Below are 18,869 nucleotides of genomic sequence, written 5' to 3'. Positions count from 1 at the left end.
AGGAGAGGAGGAGAGGAGGAGAGGAGGAGAGGAGGAGAGGAGAGGAGGAGAGGAGGAGAGGAGGGGAGAAGGAGAGGAGGAGAGGAGGAGAGGAGGAGAGGAGAGGAGGAGAGGAGGAGAGGAGGAGAGGAGGGGAGGAGAAGAGGAGAGGAGGAGAGGAGAGGAGGAGAGGAGGAGAGGAGGAGAGGAGGGGAGGAGAAGAGGAGGAGAGATGGAGAGACGGAGAGGAGGGGAGAAGGAGAGGAGGAGAGGAGAGGAGGAGAGGAGGAGAGGAGGAGAGGAGGGGAGGAGAAGAGGAGAGGAGGAGAGGAGAGGAGGAGAGGAGGAGAGGAGGAGAGGAGAAGAGGAGGAGAGATGGAGAGGAGAGGAGGAGAGGAGGAGAGACGGAGAGGAGGGGAGAAGGAGAGGAGGGGAGAAGGAGAGGAGGGGAGGAGAGGAGGAGAGATGGAGAGGAGGAGAGACGGAGAGGAGGGGAGAAGGAGAGGAGGGGAGAAGGAGAGGAGGGGAGAAGGAGAGGAGGGGAGGAGGAGAGACAGAGAGGAGGGGAGAAGGAGAGGAGGGGAGAAGGAGAGGAGGGGAGAAGGAGAGGAGGGGAGAAGGAGAGGAGGGGAGGAGGAGAGACAGAGAGGAGGGGAGAAGGAGAGGAGGGGAGGAGAGGAGAGGAGGGGAGGAGAGGAGGAGAGATGGAGAGGAGGAGAGACGGAGAGGAGGAGAGATGGAGAGGAGAGGAGGAGAAAAGGAGAGGAGGAGAGACGGAGAGGAAGGGAGGAGAGGAGGAGAGGAGGGGAGGAGGAGAGATGGAGAAGAGAGGAGGAGAAGAGGAGAGAGAAGAGACGGAGAGAAGGCATGAGGAAATAAAGTGGTGCATAAATAAGGTATAAAAAGACCAAGTCAGTCGATAATGCAGCAACAGCCATAAATACAGCTGCTTCCCTCTTCTATCTGTGTGGCGTGTCCATCTGTTCTCACACACAGACAGACAGGCAGACAGACAGGCAGGCAGGCAGGCAGGCAGACAGACACACAGGCAGGCAGACAGACAGACAGACAGACAGACAAAGAGACAGACAGACAGACAGACAGATGAAGAGAGACAGACAGACAGATGAAGAGACAGACAGACAGACAGACAGACAGACAGACAGACAGACGAAGAGACAGACAGACAGACAGACAGACAGATGAAGAGAGAGACAGACAGACAGATGAAGAGACAGACAGACAGACAGATGAAGAGAGAGACAGACAGACAGATGAAGAGAGAGACAGACAGACAGACAGCTGGGTGAAATGAAATGCCAACAGGAAAGAAAAGTAGAAGAGATTGAATGTCCCAGCACGCGGGGGCTCCCTAGTGGTGCAGAGGTCTAAGGCACTACATCTCAGTGCTCGAGGCATCACTACAGACCCTGTATCACAACCGGCTGTGATTGGGAGTCCCATAGGGTGACGTACAATTGGCCCCAGCGTCGTCCGGGTTTATCCTGCCGTCAATGTAAATAAAAATGTTGTTCTTAACTGACTTGCCTAGTTATATAGAGGTTAATTTAAAAAAAAAAAAACTTTCATCAGGCACTCCTCAATTTACTGGAATTAAATTGGAATGTGTTTATATTCGTTAGTAGTTATGCATCTTATCAGACACGCTCAGCATACAGATAGAGCCTAGTTTGAGCGGAGAATCTGTCAGAGTGAGAGCTGCTGCCACAGCTTCTCAAATAGCTTGTTTATTGATGCTGGAGTGAAACGCTGTTAAACCCCCCCCCCCCCCCCCCGAGATAAGAGTTGTTTACAAGGCTGTTGCAGGAGGAAGGGCGCTTTCCCCCCCTCTGCCCTTGGAGGTGTGAAGTGTCTGTTAACAAGGTCACATCTCTGACCTCTCATGGGACCCTTGACCCGGCAATCATCCCTCTTGACCTTGCCCACCTTGGCCTTGAGCCAATAGGAACTTTAGTCCGGGCCTGATATAATAGGGGTCAGCTGGCCCATCCCAGGGGGTCAGAGGTCAGCGTCACATCGCCAGTGAAATGAGTGGGCTACTCCAGTAGAACCTGGACATTTCCATCAGCTCTTTTCTGCCAAAGTGGATTATAAACTCAACCTCCTTGGTGTGATTGAATTGCCGTCGATGATAAAACAACCATTCATTCAACCACAAAGCTGTTAGTGTCTGAGACAGTAAAAGGTTATTAAACATGAGTCTGGCACCTGTTTGTCATTGTGCCTCTAACCTGTATTTCTCCACTGGTAATTGAAGCGCGCCTCCCATTTGCCATTCAAGTGGTTAGGTAACGGTAGGCAGGATTCAGCGTGTCACACACCACTTTGCATTGAGCTGGACGTAGTACGCATTTTTTTTAAAACATATACTCAAATCGTTTGAAACCTGAACGTTTTACTTCATATTATGAGGCATGACTTACCTTGCTTCAAAGTAGCCTGGACAAAATACGACTATAGAAACTTGGAGGCAATCATTTTTAGAAAGACTTCCATATTCCCTAATGGAACCAGCATGTCTCTCCTGTTCTACTGGTTTTCAGCTTTATTTTATTGTCCGGTAGCCAAAGTACCAAAGTAGTTGTTGATAATCCTAGTCATATTAGCAACCCGTGCTAGTTGATGATAATCTTAGTCATATTAGCAACCCATGCTAGTTGTTGATAATCCTAGTCATATTAGCAACCCATGCTAGTTGATGATAATCCTAGTCATATTACCATCCCATGCTAGTTGTTGATAATCCTAGTCATATTAGCAACCCATGCTAGTTGTTGATAATCCTAGTCATATTAGCAACCCATGCTAGTTGTTGATAATCCTAGTCATATTAGCATCCCATGCTAGTTGATGATAATCCTAGTCATATTAGCATCCCATGCTAGTTGTTGATAATCCTAGTCATATTAGCATCCCATGCTAGTTGATGATAATCCTAGTCATATTAGCATCCCATGCTAGTTGATGATAATCCTAGTCATATTAGCAACCCATGCTAGTATATGATAATCCTAGTCATATTAGCAACCCATGCTAGTTGTTGATGATCCTAGTCATATTAGCATCCCATGCTAGTTGATGATAATCCTAGTCATATTAGCATCCCATGCTAGTTGATGCTAATCCTAGTCATATTAGCATCCCATGCTAGTTGATGATAATCCTTGTCATATTAGCATCCCATGCTAGTTGTTGATAATCCTAGTCATATTAGCATCCCATGCTAATTGATGATAATCCTAGTCATATTAGCATCCCATGCAAGTTTTTGATAATCCTAGTCATATTAGCATCCCATGCTAGTTGTTGATAATCCTAGTCATATTAGCATCCCATGCTAGTTGATGATAATCCTAGTCATATTAGCATCCCATGCTAGTTGTAGCATATTAGAACTCTTTTTAAATGTCAAACAGATATTCTCATCTCTGCTACATGTGTTTCCCCACTAATTGCATTCATACAAGTAGCTTTGCTGCGCTTATAATATGAAGAAATAATAGTTTACCAACATTCTAAGCTAAACATTTTGATCTGTTGCATCAGACTCATGTAACCCAGGTCTACTGGTTGTATGAATTTGGGATCTACCGTCCCACAACTGTCCCAGGATCTGTTTGGAATAGGCCATTTCTTTCTCACACAGCACGACAAGCTGACCAATAGAATAGTTCCATTTTTCTACTATGGGGGATAGTAGATTGACAGGCTAGTGATTGTGCTGTTCGTTACTGGTCTTGTTGACTAGTGATTGTGCTGTTCGTTACTGGTCTTGTTGACTAGTGATTCTGCTGTTCGTTACTGGTCTTGTTGACTAGTGATTGTGCTGTTCGTTACTGGTCTTGTTGAAAAGTGATTGTGCTGTTCGTTACTGGTCTTGTTGGCTAGTGATTGTGCTGTTCGTTACTGGTCTTGTTGGCTAGTGATTGTGCTGTTCGTTACTGGTCTTGTTGGCTAGTGATTGTGCTGTTCGTTACTGGTCTTGTTGACAAGTGATTGTGCTGTTCGTTACTGGTCTTGTTGGCTAGTGATTGTGCTGTTCGTTACTGGTCTTGTTGGCTAGTGATTGTGCTGTTCGTTACTGGTCTTGTTGGCTAGTGATTTTGCTGTAACACCCTGTATATAGCCTCCATATTGACTCTGTACCAGTACCCCCTGTATATAGCCTCCTCATTGACTCTGTACCAGTACCCCCTGTATATAGCCTCCTCATTGACTCTGTACCGGTACCCCCTGTATATAGCCTCCTCATTGACTCTGTACCAAAACACCCTGTATATAGCCTCCTCATTGACTCTGTACCGGTACCCCCTGTATATAGCCTCCACATTGACTCTGTACCAGTACCCCCTGTATATAGCCTCCACATTGACTCTGTACCGGTACCCCTTGTATATAGCCTCCTCATTGACTCTGTACCAGTACCCCCTGTATATAGCCTCCACATTGACTCTGTACCAGTACCCCCTGTATATAGTCTCCTCATTGACTCTGTACCAGTACCCCCTGTATATAGCCTCCTCATTGACTCTGTACCAGTACCCCATGTACATAGTCTCCTCATTGACTCTGTACCAGTACCCCCTGTATATAGCCTCCACATTGACTCTGTACCGGTACCCCCTGTATATAGCCTCCTCATTGACTCTGTACCAGTACCCCCTGTATATAGCCTCCACATTGACTCTGTACCAGTACCCCCTGTATATAGTCTCCTCATTGACTCTGTACCACTACCCCCTGTATATAGCCTCCTCATTGACTCTGTACCAGTACCCCCTGTATATAGCCTCCACATTGACTTTGTACTGTAACACCCTGTATATAGCCTCCTCATTGACTCTGTACCAGTACCCCCTGTATATAGTCTCCTCATTGACTCTGTACCAGTACCCCCTGTATATAGTCTCCTCATTGACTCTGTACTGTAACACCCTGTATATAGTCTCCTCATTGACTCTGTACCAGTACCCCCTGTATATAGCCTCCTCATTGACTCTGTACCAGTACCCCCTGTATATAGTCTCCTCATTGACTCTGTACCAGTACCCCCTGTATATAGTCTCCTCATTGACTCTGTACTGTAACACCCTGTATATAGTCTCCTCATTTACTCTGTACCAGTACCCCCTGTATATAGCCTCCTCATTGACTCTGTACCAGTACCCCCTGTATATAGTCTCCTCATTGACTCTGTACCAGTACCCCCTGTATATAGCCTCCTCATTGACTCTGTACCAGTACCCCCTGTATATAGTCTCCTCGTTGACTCTGTACCAGTACCCCCTGTATATAGCCTCCTCATTGACTCTGTACCGGTACCCCCTCTAAATAGCCTCCACATTGACTCTGTACCAGTACCCCCTGTATATAGCCTCCACATTGACTCTGTATCGTAATACCCTGTATATAGCCTCCACATTGACTCTGTACCGTAATACCCTGTATATAGCCTCCACATTGACTCTGTACCAGTACCCCCTGTATATAGCCTCCTCATTGACTCTGTACCGGTACCCCCTGTATATAGCCTCCTCATTGACTCTGTACCAGTATCCCTGGATATAGCCTCCTCATTGACTCTGTACCGGTACCCCCTGTATATAGTCTCCTCATTGACTCTGTACCAGTACCCCCTGTATATAGTCTCCTCATTGACTCTGTACCGTAACACCCTGTATATAGCCTCCACATTGACTCTGTACTGTAACACCCTGTATATAGCCTCCTCATTGACTCTGTACCGGTACCCCCTGTATATAGCCTCCTCATTGACTCTGTACCAGTACCCCCTGTATATAGCCTCCACATTGACTCTGTACCAGTACCCCCTGTATATAGTCTCCTCATTGACTCTGTACCGTAACACCCTGTATATAGCCTCCACATTGACTCTGTACTGTAACACCCTGTATATAGCCTCCTCATTGACTCTGTACCGGTACCCCCTGTATATAGTCTCCTCATTGACTCTGTACCAGTACCCCCTGTATATAGTCTCCTCATTGACTCTGTACCAGTACCCCCTGTATATAGCCTCCTCATTGACTCTGTACCGGTACCCCCTGTATATAGCCTCCTCATTGACTCTGTACCAGTACCCCCTGTATATAGCCTCCTCATTGACTCTGTACCGGTACCCCCTGTATATAGCCTCCTCATTGACTCTGTACCAGTACCCCCTGTATATAGCCTCCTCATTGACTCTGTACCAGTACCCCCTGTATATAGCCTCCTCATTGACTCTGTACCAGTACCCCCTGTATATAGCCTCCTCATTGACTCTGTACCAGTACCCCCTGTATATAGCCTCCACATTGACTCTGTACCAGTACCCCCTGTATATAGCCTCCTCATTGACTCTGTACCGGTACCCCCTCTAAATAGCCTCCACATTGACTCTGTACCAGTACCCCCTGTATATAGCCTCCACATTGACTCTGTATCGTAATACCCTGTATATAGCCTCCACATTGACTCTGTACCGTAATACCCTGTATATAGCCTCCACATTGACTCTGTACCAGTACCCCCTGTATATAGCCTCCTCATTGACTCTGTACCGGTACCCCCTGTATATAGCCTCCTCATTGACTCTGTACCAGTACCCCCTGGATATAGCCTCCTCATTGACTCTGTACCGGTACCCCCTGTATATAGTCTCCTCATTGACTCTGTACCAGTACCCCCTGTATATAGTCTCCTCATTGACTCTGTACCGTAACACCCTGTATATAGCCTCCACATTGACTCTGTACTGTAACACCCTGTATATAGCCTGCTCATTGACTCTGTACCGGTACCCCCTGTATATAGCCTCCTCATTGACTCTGTACCGGTACCCCCTGTATATAGCCTCCTCATTGACTCTGTACCAGTACCCCTGTATATAGTCTCCTCATTGACTCTGCACCAGTACCCCCTGTATATAGTCTCCTCATTGACTCTGTACTGTAACACCCTGTATATAGTCTCCTCATTGACTCTGTACCAGTACCCCCTGTATATAGCCTCCTCATTGACTCTGTACCAGTACCCCCTGTATATAGTCTCCTCATTGACTCTGTACCAGTACCCCCTGTATATAGTCTCCTCATTGACTCTGTACTGTAACACCCTGTATATAGTCTCCTCATTGACTCTGTACCAGTACCCCCTGTATATAGCCTCCTCATTGACTCTGTACCAGTACCCCCTGTATATAGTCTCCTCATTGACTCTGTACCAGTACCCCTGTATATAGCCTCCTCATTGACTCTGTACCAGTACCCCCTGTATATAGTCTCCTCATTGACTCTGTACCAGTACCCCCTGTATATAGCCTCCTCATTGACTCTGTACCGGTACCCCCTGTATATAGCCTCCACATTGACTCTGTACCGTAATACCCTGTATATAGCCTCCACATTGACTCTGTACCGTAATACCCTGTATATAGCCTCCACATTGACTCTGTACCAGTACCCCCTGTATATAGCCTCCTCATTGACTCTGTACCGGTACCCCCTGTATATAGCCTCCTCATTGACTCTGTACCAGTACCCCCTGTATATAGCCTCCTCATTGACTCTGTACCGTAATACCCTGTATATAGCCTCCACATTGACTCTGTACCAGTATCCCCTGTATATAGCCTCCTCATTGACTCTGTACCGTAATACCCTGTATATAGCCTCCACATTGACTCTGTACCGGTACCCCCTGTATATAGCCTCCTCATTGACTCTGTACCGTAATACCCTGTATATAGCCTCCACATTGACTCTGTACCAGTATCCCCTGTATATAGCCTCCACATTGACTCTGTACCGTAATACCCTGTATATAGCCTCCACATTGACTCTGTACCGGTACCCCTGTATATAGCCTCCACATTGACTCTGTACCAGTACCCCCTGTATATAGCCTCCACATTGACTCTGTACCGTACCCCCTGTATATAGCCTCCTCATTGACTCTGTACCAGTACCCCCTGTATATAGCCTCCACATTGACTCTGTACCAGTACCCCCTGTATATAGCCTCCACATTGACTCTGTACCAGTACCCCCTGTATATAGCCTCCACATTGACTCTGTACCAGTACCCCCTGTATATAGCCTCCTCATTGACTCTGTACCAGTACCCCCTGTATATAACCTTGACTCTGTACCAGTACTACCTGTTTATAGCCTCCTCTTTTTATTTTAGCCTACTTGTATATAGTTTCCACATTGACTCTGTACCAGTACTCCTTGTATATAGCCTCCACATTGACTCTGTAGACCAGTAGCCCTATGGAACCCTATTCCACATAGTGCACTACTTTAGACCAGTACCCCCTGTATATAGCCTCCACATAGTGCACTACTTTACCGTAATACCCTGTATATAGCCTCCACATTGCACTACTGTACCAGTAGCCCCTGTATATAGCCTCCTACATTGCACTCTGTACCAGAGCCCTGTGGATATAGTCTCCTCATAGTGACTACTGTACCAGTAGTCCCTGTATATAGTCTCCATAGTGCACTACTTTAGACCAGAGTCCTATGGAACCCTATTCCCTACATAGTGCACTACTTTAGACCAGAGTCCTATGGAACCCTATTCTCCTCATAGTGCACTCTGTACCAGAGCCCCTGTATATATTCTCCACATAGTGCACTACTTTACCAGTACCCCCTGTAATAGTCTCCACATAGTGCACTACTTTAGACCAGAGTCCCTGTATATAACCTTGTTATTCTTATTGTGTTACTTGGTAAATATTTTCTTCTTCTTGAACTGCACTGTTGGTTGAGGGCTTGTAAGTAACCCTACATAGTGCACTACTTTAGACCAGAGTCCTATGGAACCCTATTCCCTACATAGTGCACTACTTTATACCAGAGTCCTATGGAACCCTATTCCCTACATAGTGCACTACTTTAGACCAGAGTCCTATGGAACCCTATTCCCTACATAGTGCACTACTTTATACCAGAGTCCTATGGAACCCTATTCCCTACATAGTGCACTACTTTAGACCAGAGTCCTATGGAACCCTATTCCCTACATAGTGCACTACTTTATACCAGAGTCCTATGGAACCCTATTCCCTACATAGTGCACTACTTTAGACCAGAGTCCTATGGAACCCTATTCCCTACATAGTGCACTACTTTAGACCAGAGCCCTATGGAACCCTATTCCCTTCATAGTGCACTACTTTAGACCAGAGCCCTATGGAACCCTATTCCCTACATAGTGCACTACTTTAGACCAGAGCCCTATGGAACCCTATTCCCTACATAGTGCACTACTTTAGACCAGAGCCCTATGCACCCTAGGTTCCATAGGGACTAGGGAGCCACTTGGAAAAAATCCCTACAGTTCTGAGTAGCAACTTAATTCAAAAAGCCTGGTGCTGAAATATGTAGAGCAGCATGCTCTTAAATAAATGATATTCTTATCAGCATCGACTCAATTCAGTGCCTTTCAGTTTAATTATAGATATGAGGGGAAAAAGACAGCTCTGCTGCCAGACACAAAATAAAGGAGTAAAGAACACACACATTTCCTTAAACGACATCAAATAAGACAATCAACCATCTCAAAGAACACATCCGTCTGCTCTCCTGAGAAGGACCATTGCTTTCCAGTATTTTTTTTAACCCTTCATTTTATCCTCAATTTCCTTTTCCGTTCTCCCTCTTTAAATTTTAAACCATGCAACAATAAATAATAAAAATACAACAAACTTAGGATTGTTTCTTCCAGTATTCGCTGCTTCCAACCTTTAATCTTCAGTTGTGTTTTAACTCTAAACCCCTATTCACCAGATTCCATACAATAAATACAGAATAAACACCAGCAGTAATCAGTAGTCAGAGTACTGTTTATGTCCAGGATAATTAACACCAGCAGTAATCAGTAGTCAGAGTACTGTTTATGTCCAGGATAATTAACACCAGCAGTAATCAGTAGTCAGAGTACTGTTTATGTCCAGGATAATTAACACCAGCAGTAGTCAGAGTACTGTTTATGTCCAGGATAATTAACACCAGCAGTAGTCAGAGTACTGTTTATGTCCAGGATAATTTACACCAGCAGTAATCAGTAGTCAGAGTACTGTTTATGTCCAGGATAATTAACACCAGCAGTAATCAGTAGTCAGAGTACTGTTTATGTCCAGGATAATTAACACCAGCAGTAATCAGTAGTCAGAGTACTGTTTATGTCCAGAAAGGCACAACAATGTGTGTCTTTGTGCAGGTCAGGTGTTGTGTCACCACATTCTCTCCAACACAGTTCAGAGTTTAAACATAAACAATCTGCTCTTCAAACAATAACAAAATGGATGTACCAATCACAGATCGCCCCGTTCGATAATGTTAATAACCATAGAAATAGAATGACTAGAAAGGCAATTACCACTAAAAGACTGCGCCACTCATTCCCTGTTAATAATGTCTTTGTAGTCTTCTCTAGTAATCCAGAAGATTGGGACCTCGCCAACACCGCGTCCCAATTGTCTGTCCTTCATCCTGAAGTGCTCCCCGCGCATTTAGAATAATCGGATGGACGAAAGCCTGCGCTTTAGAGTATTCACCATGAGTCCTATACCAGTCCTCTTTCAAATCTAGGAAGCCAAGGGAACTGGTGCAAACTGCACAAGGAGCAGAAATGGGTCAGAGGTCGGGCTTCAAAAGGTCAGGGGTTAGAAGATGTGCTTAAGGTGCTTGGCGCCGTACGTCTTGAAGAAGACCAGGAGGATGAGAGTCCACAAACCCAGGATGAAACCATCAGGAGGGTGCCAGTCCCTCTGCTTTGGTTTCTACAGGACGGGGAAGACAGACAAGACGTCTTGGTACATACGCAGAAATACATCAACATGTGATGTCATAGAAAACAGGTTAAAAAAAACAAAACATACTTCCTAATTGTACGGATTTAATCAATAAGTAGTTAACATTAATCAATAATCAGTATTGGAATCCAGTTGACATACAAGTTAAAGAAGCGTGTGTTTATAGTACCGGGTCGGACCCCCCTTTGCCTCTAGAATATCCTGAATTCTTTTGTGGCATGGAAATCTTGTACAGTTGGTATCAAGGGACCTAACGTGTGCCAGGAAAACATTCCCCACACCGTTACACCACCAGCCTGTACCGTTGACACCAGGCATAACGGGGACATGGAGTCATCCTCCTGATGCCAAATCCTGACTCTGCCATTAGCATGACACCAACAGGAACCAGGATTCGTTAGCTCAGGCCATGTTTTTCCACTCCTGAATTGTCCAGGGTTGGTGATGGCGTGCCCACTGGAGCCGAGTCTTCTTGTTTTGATAGGAGTGGAACCCGGTGTGGTCGTCTGCTGTCTTATCATATCAATGACAAGGATCAGAGAGTTCTGTTGGAGAAGCTGTTCTGCACACCACTGTTGTACTGCGCCGTTATTCTCCTGTTTGTGGCCAGCCTGTTAGCATGCGCCATTCTCCTTCAAACCTCTCGTCAACGAAGCTGTTTTCGCCCACAAGACTGCCGCTGACTGGAGGTTTGTTTGTTTGTTTGTTTGTTTGTTTGTTTGTTTGTAACTATAGAATAATAGTGGGGCGGTGTCACACTTCTAGGAAGAAACAGCAGAATGCATACGGGAAAGAGAAGGCTATTTTAACATAGGCCCTAATGGCCGATTAGGCCGAGTGGGTAGTCGTGACGAGTGGGCAGAGATCCACAGTGTCTCACCTGGTGTATAATCTCAGCCACTGGTAGTTGGTCCACATATGACTGGCTCTCTGTCTTCAGCTCACTTACTGGTCTGATACGACAAAACACACAACATTAGATAAGACAAAAACACACAACATTAGATACGACAAAACACACAACATTAGATACGACAAAAACACACAACATTAGATAAGACAAAAACACACAACATTAGATACGACAAAAACACACAACATTAGATACGACAAAACACACAACATTAGATAAGACAAAAACACACAACATTAGATACGACAAAACACACAACATTAGATAAGACAAAAACACACAACATTAGATACGACAAAACACACAACATTAGATACGACAAAACACACAACATTAGATACTACAAAACACACAACATTAGATACGACAAAAACACACAACATTAGATACGACAAAACACACAACATTAGATAAGACAAAAACACACAACATTAGATACGACAAAACACACAACATTAGATACGACAAAAACACACAACATTAGATAAGACAAAAACACACAACATTAGATACGACAAAACACACAACATTAGATACTACAAAACACACAACATTAGATAAGACAAAACACACAACATTAGATACGACAAAAACACACAACATTAGACTACACACACCATTAGAGAGACAGAAGTCTGGTACACAACACATTAGACTACACACACCATTAGAGAGACAGAAGTCTGGTACACAACACATTAGACTACACGCACACACCACTAGAGAGACAGAAAAAACGGCTGTATTTTGGGTGAGATTATGTGAGTGGTTAGTTGGCACAGTTTCTAGCTCCAACAGTAATACCTAGCTAAATATACCACAGCTAAGCCGTGGTATATTGGCCATATACCACAAACCACAAAGGTACCTTATTGCTATTATAAACTGGTTACCAACATAATGAGAAATATACAAATAAATGTATTGTCATACCCGTGTTATACAGGTCTGATATACCACTGCTGTCAGCCAATCAGCAGTCAGGGCTCAAACCACCCAGTTCATAAAGTATAACATTCTATTGGTTGCAATAATTTTTTTTATGATAATTTCAATTGAAAAACTGTAAAAGTGTCTCTGTTTATTACTGTGGCTCCTTTAAAATTAGTGATTTTTATTTTTTTTAATGATCTTGGTTTCTTTTAACCTTTGGTTCTAGAGGACAGTACAGTCAATTCTTCCCGGTAACATTTGATGTGTGAAGTGACTTTACTCCAACAACAATAACAGGAAATCTTACCTTTCCACAGCCAGATGCACCATGGGAGCTGTCAGGTTGATGGTTTCCATGGTGATCTCTACTTTACGGACACTGCCAAAGAAGTCGGTGATGAGGACGTTTCCGGGGTCCCGGAGGAAAAGGTCTGTACGGTGGCCCGGAGTGGACACACACTGACTCTTAGGACAAACCTTAAACTGGAACACAAAGAATTCTTTATCAAACCCAACTCTAGGAGGTTGTAAAGCAGGGTTCTCTAAACACGGTCCCTTCCCCCCTCTAAATACGTTCCCTTCCCCCCTCTAAATACGGTCCCTTCCCCCCTCCAAACACGGTCCCTTCCCCCCTCCAAACACGGTCCCTTCCCCCCTCCAAACACGGTCCCTTCCCCCCTCCAAACACGGTCCCTTCCCCCCTCCAAACACGGTCCCTTCCCCCCTCCAAACACGGTCCCTTCCCCCCTCCAAACACGGTCCCTTCCCCCCTCCAAACACGGTCCCTCCCACCCCGCCAAACACGGTCCCTCCTACCCTCCAAACACGGTCCCTTCCCCCCTCCAAACACGGTCCCTCCCACCCCGCCAAACACGGTCCCTCCCACCCTCCAAACACGGTCCCTTCCCCCCTCCAAACACGGTCCCTCCCACCCCGCCAAACACGGTCCCTCCCACCCCGCCAAACACGGTCCCTCCCACCCCGCCAAACACGGTCCCTTCTGAACCAGGGAGACTAATCCTTATTATTGATTGTTAATACCACAAACTAAATCTAGAACAAAGAGACAGGGCAGCTTCACAAAACAACAAGATTGGTGGAAATAATATGCATTAGTGGGAGGTGATCCATCAGAATGTCTGGCCCAGGCCACAATGGATTTAAAGGGTTTGAAGTTTGTGATGGTAATGCCCATTGTGGCTTGGGTTAGTAGGAGGGGGTAGTAGAACCCCTAGGGAGCATGAGGGGGCAGTAGAACCCCTAGGGGGAGGGAGGGGCAGTAGAACCCCTAGGGAGCATGAGGGGACAGTAGAACCCCTAGGGGGAGGGAGGGAGCAGTAGAACCCCTAGGGAGCATGAAGGGGCAGTAGAACCCCTAGGGAGCATGAGGGGGCAGTAGAACCCCTAGGGAGCATGAGGGGGCAGTAGAACCCCTAGGGAGCATGAGGGGGCAGTAGAACCCCTAGGGAGCAGGAGGGGGCAGTAGAACCCCTAGGGAGCAGGAGGGGGCAGTAGAACCCCAGGGGGAGGGAGGGGGTAGTAGAACCCCTAGGGAGCAGGAGGGGGCAGTAGAATCCCAGGGGGAGAGAGGGGGCAGTAGAACCCCTAGGGAGCAGGAGGGGGCAGTAGAACCCCTAGGGAGCAGGAGGGGGCAGTAGAACCCCTAGGGAGCGGGAGGGGGCAGTAGAACCCCTAGGGAGCAGGAGGGGGCAGTAGAACCCCAGGGGGAGGGAGGGGGCAGTATAACCCCTAGGGAGCATGAGGGGACAGTAGAACCCCTAGGGAGCAGGGGGGGGCAGTAGAACCCCTAGGGGGAGGGAGGGGGCAGTAGAACCCATAGGGGGAGGGAGGGGGCAGTAGAACCCCTAGGGGGAGGGAGGGGGCAGTAGAACCCCTAGGGGGAGGGAGGGGGCAGTAGAACCCCTAGGGGGAGGGAGGGTGGTAATAAGGTCCTAGACGCATCACAAATGGAACCCTATTCCCTAAACAATGCACTACTTATGACCAGGGCCCCATCAGGTCTCAAGATGCGCCACCACCCCCCATCAGCTCTCAAGACGCCCCGTCTCTCCCCCCCATCAGGTCTCAAGACGCCCCGTCTCTCCCCCCCATCAGGTCTCAAGATGAAGGGAGGAAGAGTACAGAGAGCAGAGCCCAAAGCTGTGAGGTCAGGCACCTTGTCTGCCCCCCAGTCCCTCCTGTCTGCCCCCCCCCCATCCCTCCTGTCTGGCTTGGTGATGATAGGGGCAGCAACCTTAATGAAGGGTCTATAACATCTAACCCAGATGTTTTTTGGGGTCAAGTTTAAGGAGCTCCTTTAGCACCCCGGACTCAGTGACCGCCTGCAGGGAGAAACTTTGTAGCAGGGCAGGGGAAAAAGAGGGAGGAGCATCGAAGATAGTCGCATTAGAAGAGGTGGGAGATGAGGGGATGTTGGACAGGTAAGGAGGCGTGGCTGAGTCAAATAGGAATCCAGACTTGATGAAGTGGTGATTAAAGAGCTCAGCCATGTGCTTCCTGTCAGTATAACCACATCATCAACACGAAGGGACATGGGCAGCTGTGAGGAGGAGAGTTTATTCTTCAGGTCTTGAACCGTTTTCCAGAACTTCTAGGGGTTAGACCCACAGAGAGAGAACTGCTCCTTAAAGTAACTAACTACCTTTGACCTTCCGGATAGCCTGAGTGGACTTATTTCTCATTTGCCTGAACGAGAGCCAGTCAGCCTGAGTATGCGTGTGCTGAGCCTTTCACCAAATGCGATTCTTGAGGTGGAGTAACTCTGCCAGATCACAGTCGAACCAGGGGCTGAACCTGTTTTTAATTCTCTTTTTTTTTTAATGTGGGCATGTTTGTTAACAATAGCACTGAAAATATAAAAAAATAAGGTCCAAGCGTCTTCGACAGAGAGGATCAAGCTGATTCTATACCATTTTACAGAGGCCAGGTCATGAAGGAAGGCTTGCTCATTAAAGTTTTTTAGCAAGCGTCTGACAAATCAGGACAGGTCGTCCCACTGAGCAGCCATTACGAACACAGGCTGTGAAACAGTGATCACTAAGGTCATTACAGAAAACACCAGATTGACACCTATCAGGATTATTTGTGAGGATAACATCAAGGAGAGTAGCCTTTTCTGGGTGTTTGGAGTCATACCTTGTGGGATTGGTAATAATCTGAGAAAGATTTAGCAAGTCCCATTGCTTTAGGACTTGGTCAGGTGGTTTAAGCATGTCCCAGTTTCGGTCACCTAGCAGGACAAATTCAGGCTTCATGTAAGGGGCCAGGAGAGAGCTTAGGGCAGGTAGGGTACAGGCCGGTGCTGATGGAGGACGATAACACCCAGCAACAGTCAACAAACAGCTATCTGAAAGTGTAATGCTTAAAACTATCAAATCAAATTGTTTGGGGACAGACTTGGTGGAGACAACCGAGCACTGAAGGTGATCCTTGGTGAAGATTGCCACTCCCCCACCTTTGGAAGATCTGTCTTGCCGAAAAAGGACTAACCCCACCTTTACCCCCTTTAGGACCAACCCCACCTTTACCCCCTTTAGGACCAACCCCAGCCTTACCCCCTTTAGGACCAACCCCAGCCTTACCCCCTTTAGGACCAACCCCAGCCTTACCCCCTTTAGGACCAACCCCAGCCTTACCCCCTTTAGGACCAACCCCACCTTTACCCCCTTTAGGACCAACCCCAGCCTTACCCCCTTTAGGACCAACCCCAGCCTTACCCCCTTTAGGACCAACCCCACCTTTACCCCCTTTAGGACCAACCCCAGCCTTACCCCCTTTAGGACCAACCTCACCTTTACCCCCTTTAGGACCAACCCCACCTTTACCCCCTTTAGGACCAACCCCACCTTTACCCCCTTTAGGACCAACCCCACCTTTACCCCCTTTAGGACCAACCCCACCTTTACCCCCTTTAGGACCAACCCCACCTTTACCCCCTTTAGGACCAACCCCACCTTTACCCCCTTTAGGACCAACCCCACCTTTACCCCCTTTAGGACCAACCCCACCTTCACCCCGTTTAGGACCAACCCCACCTTTACCCCCTTTAGGACCAACCCCACCTTTACCCCCTTTAGGACCAACCCCACCGTTACCCCCTTTAGGACCAACCCCACCGTTACACCTTTAGGACCAACCCCACCTTACCCCCTTTAGGACCAACCCCAGCCTACCCCCTTTAGGACCAACCCCAGCCTTACCCCCTTTAGGACCAACCCCAGCCTTACCCCCTTTAGGACCAACCCCACCTTTACCCCCTTTAGGACCAACCCCAGCCTTACCCCCTTTAGGACCAACCCCAGCCTTACCCCCTTTAGGACCAACCCCACCTTTACCCCCTTTAGGACCAACCCCAGCCTTACCCCCTTTAGGACCAACCCCACCTTTACCCCCTTTAGGACCAACCTCACCTTTACCCCCTTTAGGACCAACCCCACCTTTACCCCCTTTAGGACCAACCCCACCTTTACCCCCTTTAGGACCAACCCCACCTTTACCCCCTTTAGGACCAACCCCACCTTTACCCCCTTTAGGACCAACCCCACCTTTACCCCCTTTAGGACCAACCCCACCTTTACCCCCTTTAGGACCAACCCCACCTTTACCCCCTTTAGGACCAACCCCACCTTTACCCCCTTTAGGACCAACCCCACCTTTACCCCCTTTAGGACCAACCCCACCTTTACCCCCTTTAGGACCAACCCCACCTTTACCCCCTTTAGGACCAACCCCACCGTTACCCCCTTTAGGACCAACCCCACCTTTACACCTTTAGGACCAACCCCACCTTACCCCCTTTAGGACCAACCCCAGCCTACCCCCTTTAGGACCAACCCCAGCCTTACCCCCTTTAGGACCAACCCCAGCCTTACCCCCTTTAGGACCAACCCCAGCCTTACCCCCTTTAGGACCAACCCCACCTTTACCCCCTTTAGGACCAAACCCAGCCTTACCCCCTTTAGGACCAACCCCAGCCTTACCCCCTTTAGGACCAACCCCACCTTTACCCCCTTTAGGACCAACCCCAGCCTTACCCCCTTTAGGACCAACCCCAGCCTTACCCCCTTTAGGACCAACCCCACCTTTACCCCCTTTAGGACCAACCTCACCTTTACCCCCTTTAGGACCAACCCCACCTTTACCCCCTTTAGGACCAACCCCACCTTTACCCCCTTTAGGACCAACCCCACCTTTACCCCCTTTAGGACCAACCCCACCTTTACCCCCTTTAGGACCAACCCCACCTTTACCCCCTTTAGGACCAACCCCACCTTTACCCCCTTTAGGACCAACCCCAGCCTTACCCCCTTTAGGACCAACCCCAGCCTTACCCCCTTTAGGACCAACCCCACCTTTACCCCCTTTAGGACCAACCCCAGCCTTACCCCCTTTAGGACCAACCCCACCTTTACCCCCTTTAGGACCAACCTCACCTTTACCCCCTTTAGGACCAACCCCACCTTTACCCCCTTTAGGACCAACCCCACCTTTACCCCCTTTAGGACCAACCCCACCTTTACCCCCTTTAGGACCAACCCCACCTTTACACCTTTAGGACCAACCCCAGCCTTACCCCCTTTAGGACCAACCCCACCTTACCCCCTTTAGGACCAACCCCACCGTTACCCCCTTTAGGACCAACCTCACCTTTACCCCCTTTAGGACCAACCCCACCTTTACCCCCTTTAGGACCAACCCCACCTTTACCCCCTTTAGGACCAACCTCACCTTTACCCCCTTTAGGACCAACCCCACCTTTACCCCTTTAGGACCAACCCCACCTTTACCCCCTTTAGGACCAACCCCACCGTTACCCCCTTTAGGACCAACCCCACCTTTACACCTTTAGGACCAACCCCAGCCTTACCCCCTTTAGGACCAACCCCACCGTTACCCCCTTTAGGACCAACCCCACCGTTACCCCCTTTAGGACCAACCTCACCTTTACCCCCTTTAGGACCAACCCCACCTTTACCCCCTTTAGGACCAACCCCACCTTTACCCCCTTTAGGACCAACCTCACCTTTACCCCCTTTAGGACCAACCCCACCTTTACCCACTTTAGGACCAACCCCACCTTCACCCCCTTTAGGACCAACCCCACCTTTACCCCCTTTAGGACCAACCCCACCTTTACCCCCTTTAGGACCAACCCCACCTTTACCCCCTTTA

The 18,869-nt window shown here is 47.9% G+C and overlaps 1 protein-coding gene across 3 annotated transcripts in view; it reads right to left on the bottom strand.

Moving 5' to 3' along the window:
* Nucleotides 1-9,448: 9,448 nt before the first annotated feature.
* The window catches only part of LOC139386958 (phosphatidylinositol glycan anchor biosynthesis, class K), a 30,849-nt gene continuing 21,428 nt past the window's right edge, over nt 9,449-18,869 (bottom strand). Inside the window, exons 9-12 of one of the 3 annotated variants that reach the window (XR_011629108.1) lie at nt 12,985-13,160; nt 11,712-11,784; nt 10,201-10,798; nt 9,449-9,914 (exon numbers count right to left, since the gene is read on the bottom strand). Coding sequence is in view for 1 of the 3 variants with exons in the window: in XM_071132869.1 (XP_070988970.1) it covers nt 10,682-10,798; nt 11,712-11,784; nt 12,985-13,160 (366 nt within the window). In the remaining 2 variants the exon portion in view is untranslated. Of the gene's footprint in view, nt 10,799-11,711; nt 11,785-12,984; nt 13,161-18,869 lie in introns of all 3 variants that reach the window. The other 2 variants (XR_011629109.1, XM_071132869.1) reach the window with 2 other exon arrangements.

Source organism: Oncorhynchus clarkii, chromosome 28 (assembly GCF_045791955.1).
Source record: "Oncorhynchus clarkii lewisi isolate Uvic-CL-2024 chromosome 28, UVic_Ocla_1.0, whole genome shotgun sequence".
NCBI lineage: Eukaryota > Metazoa > Chordata > Actinopteri > Salmoniformes > Salmonidae > Oncorhynchus > Oncorhynchus clarkii.
Note: the sequence above shows the minus strand (reverse complement) of the source record. Positions and strands in the feature narration are given on the sequence as shown.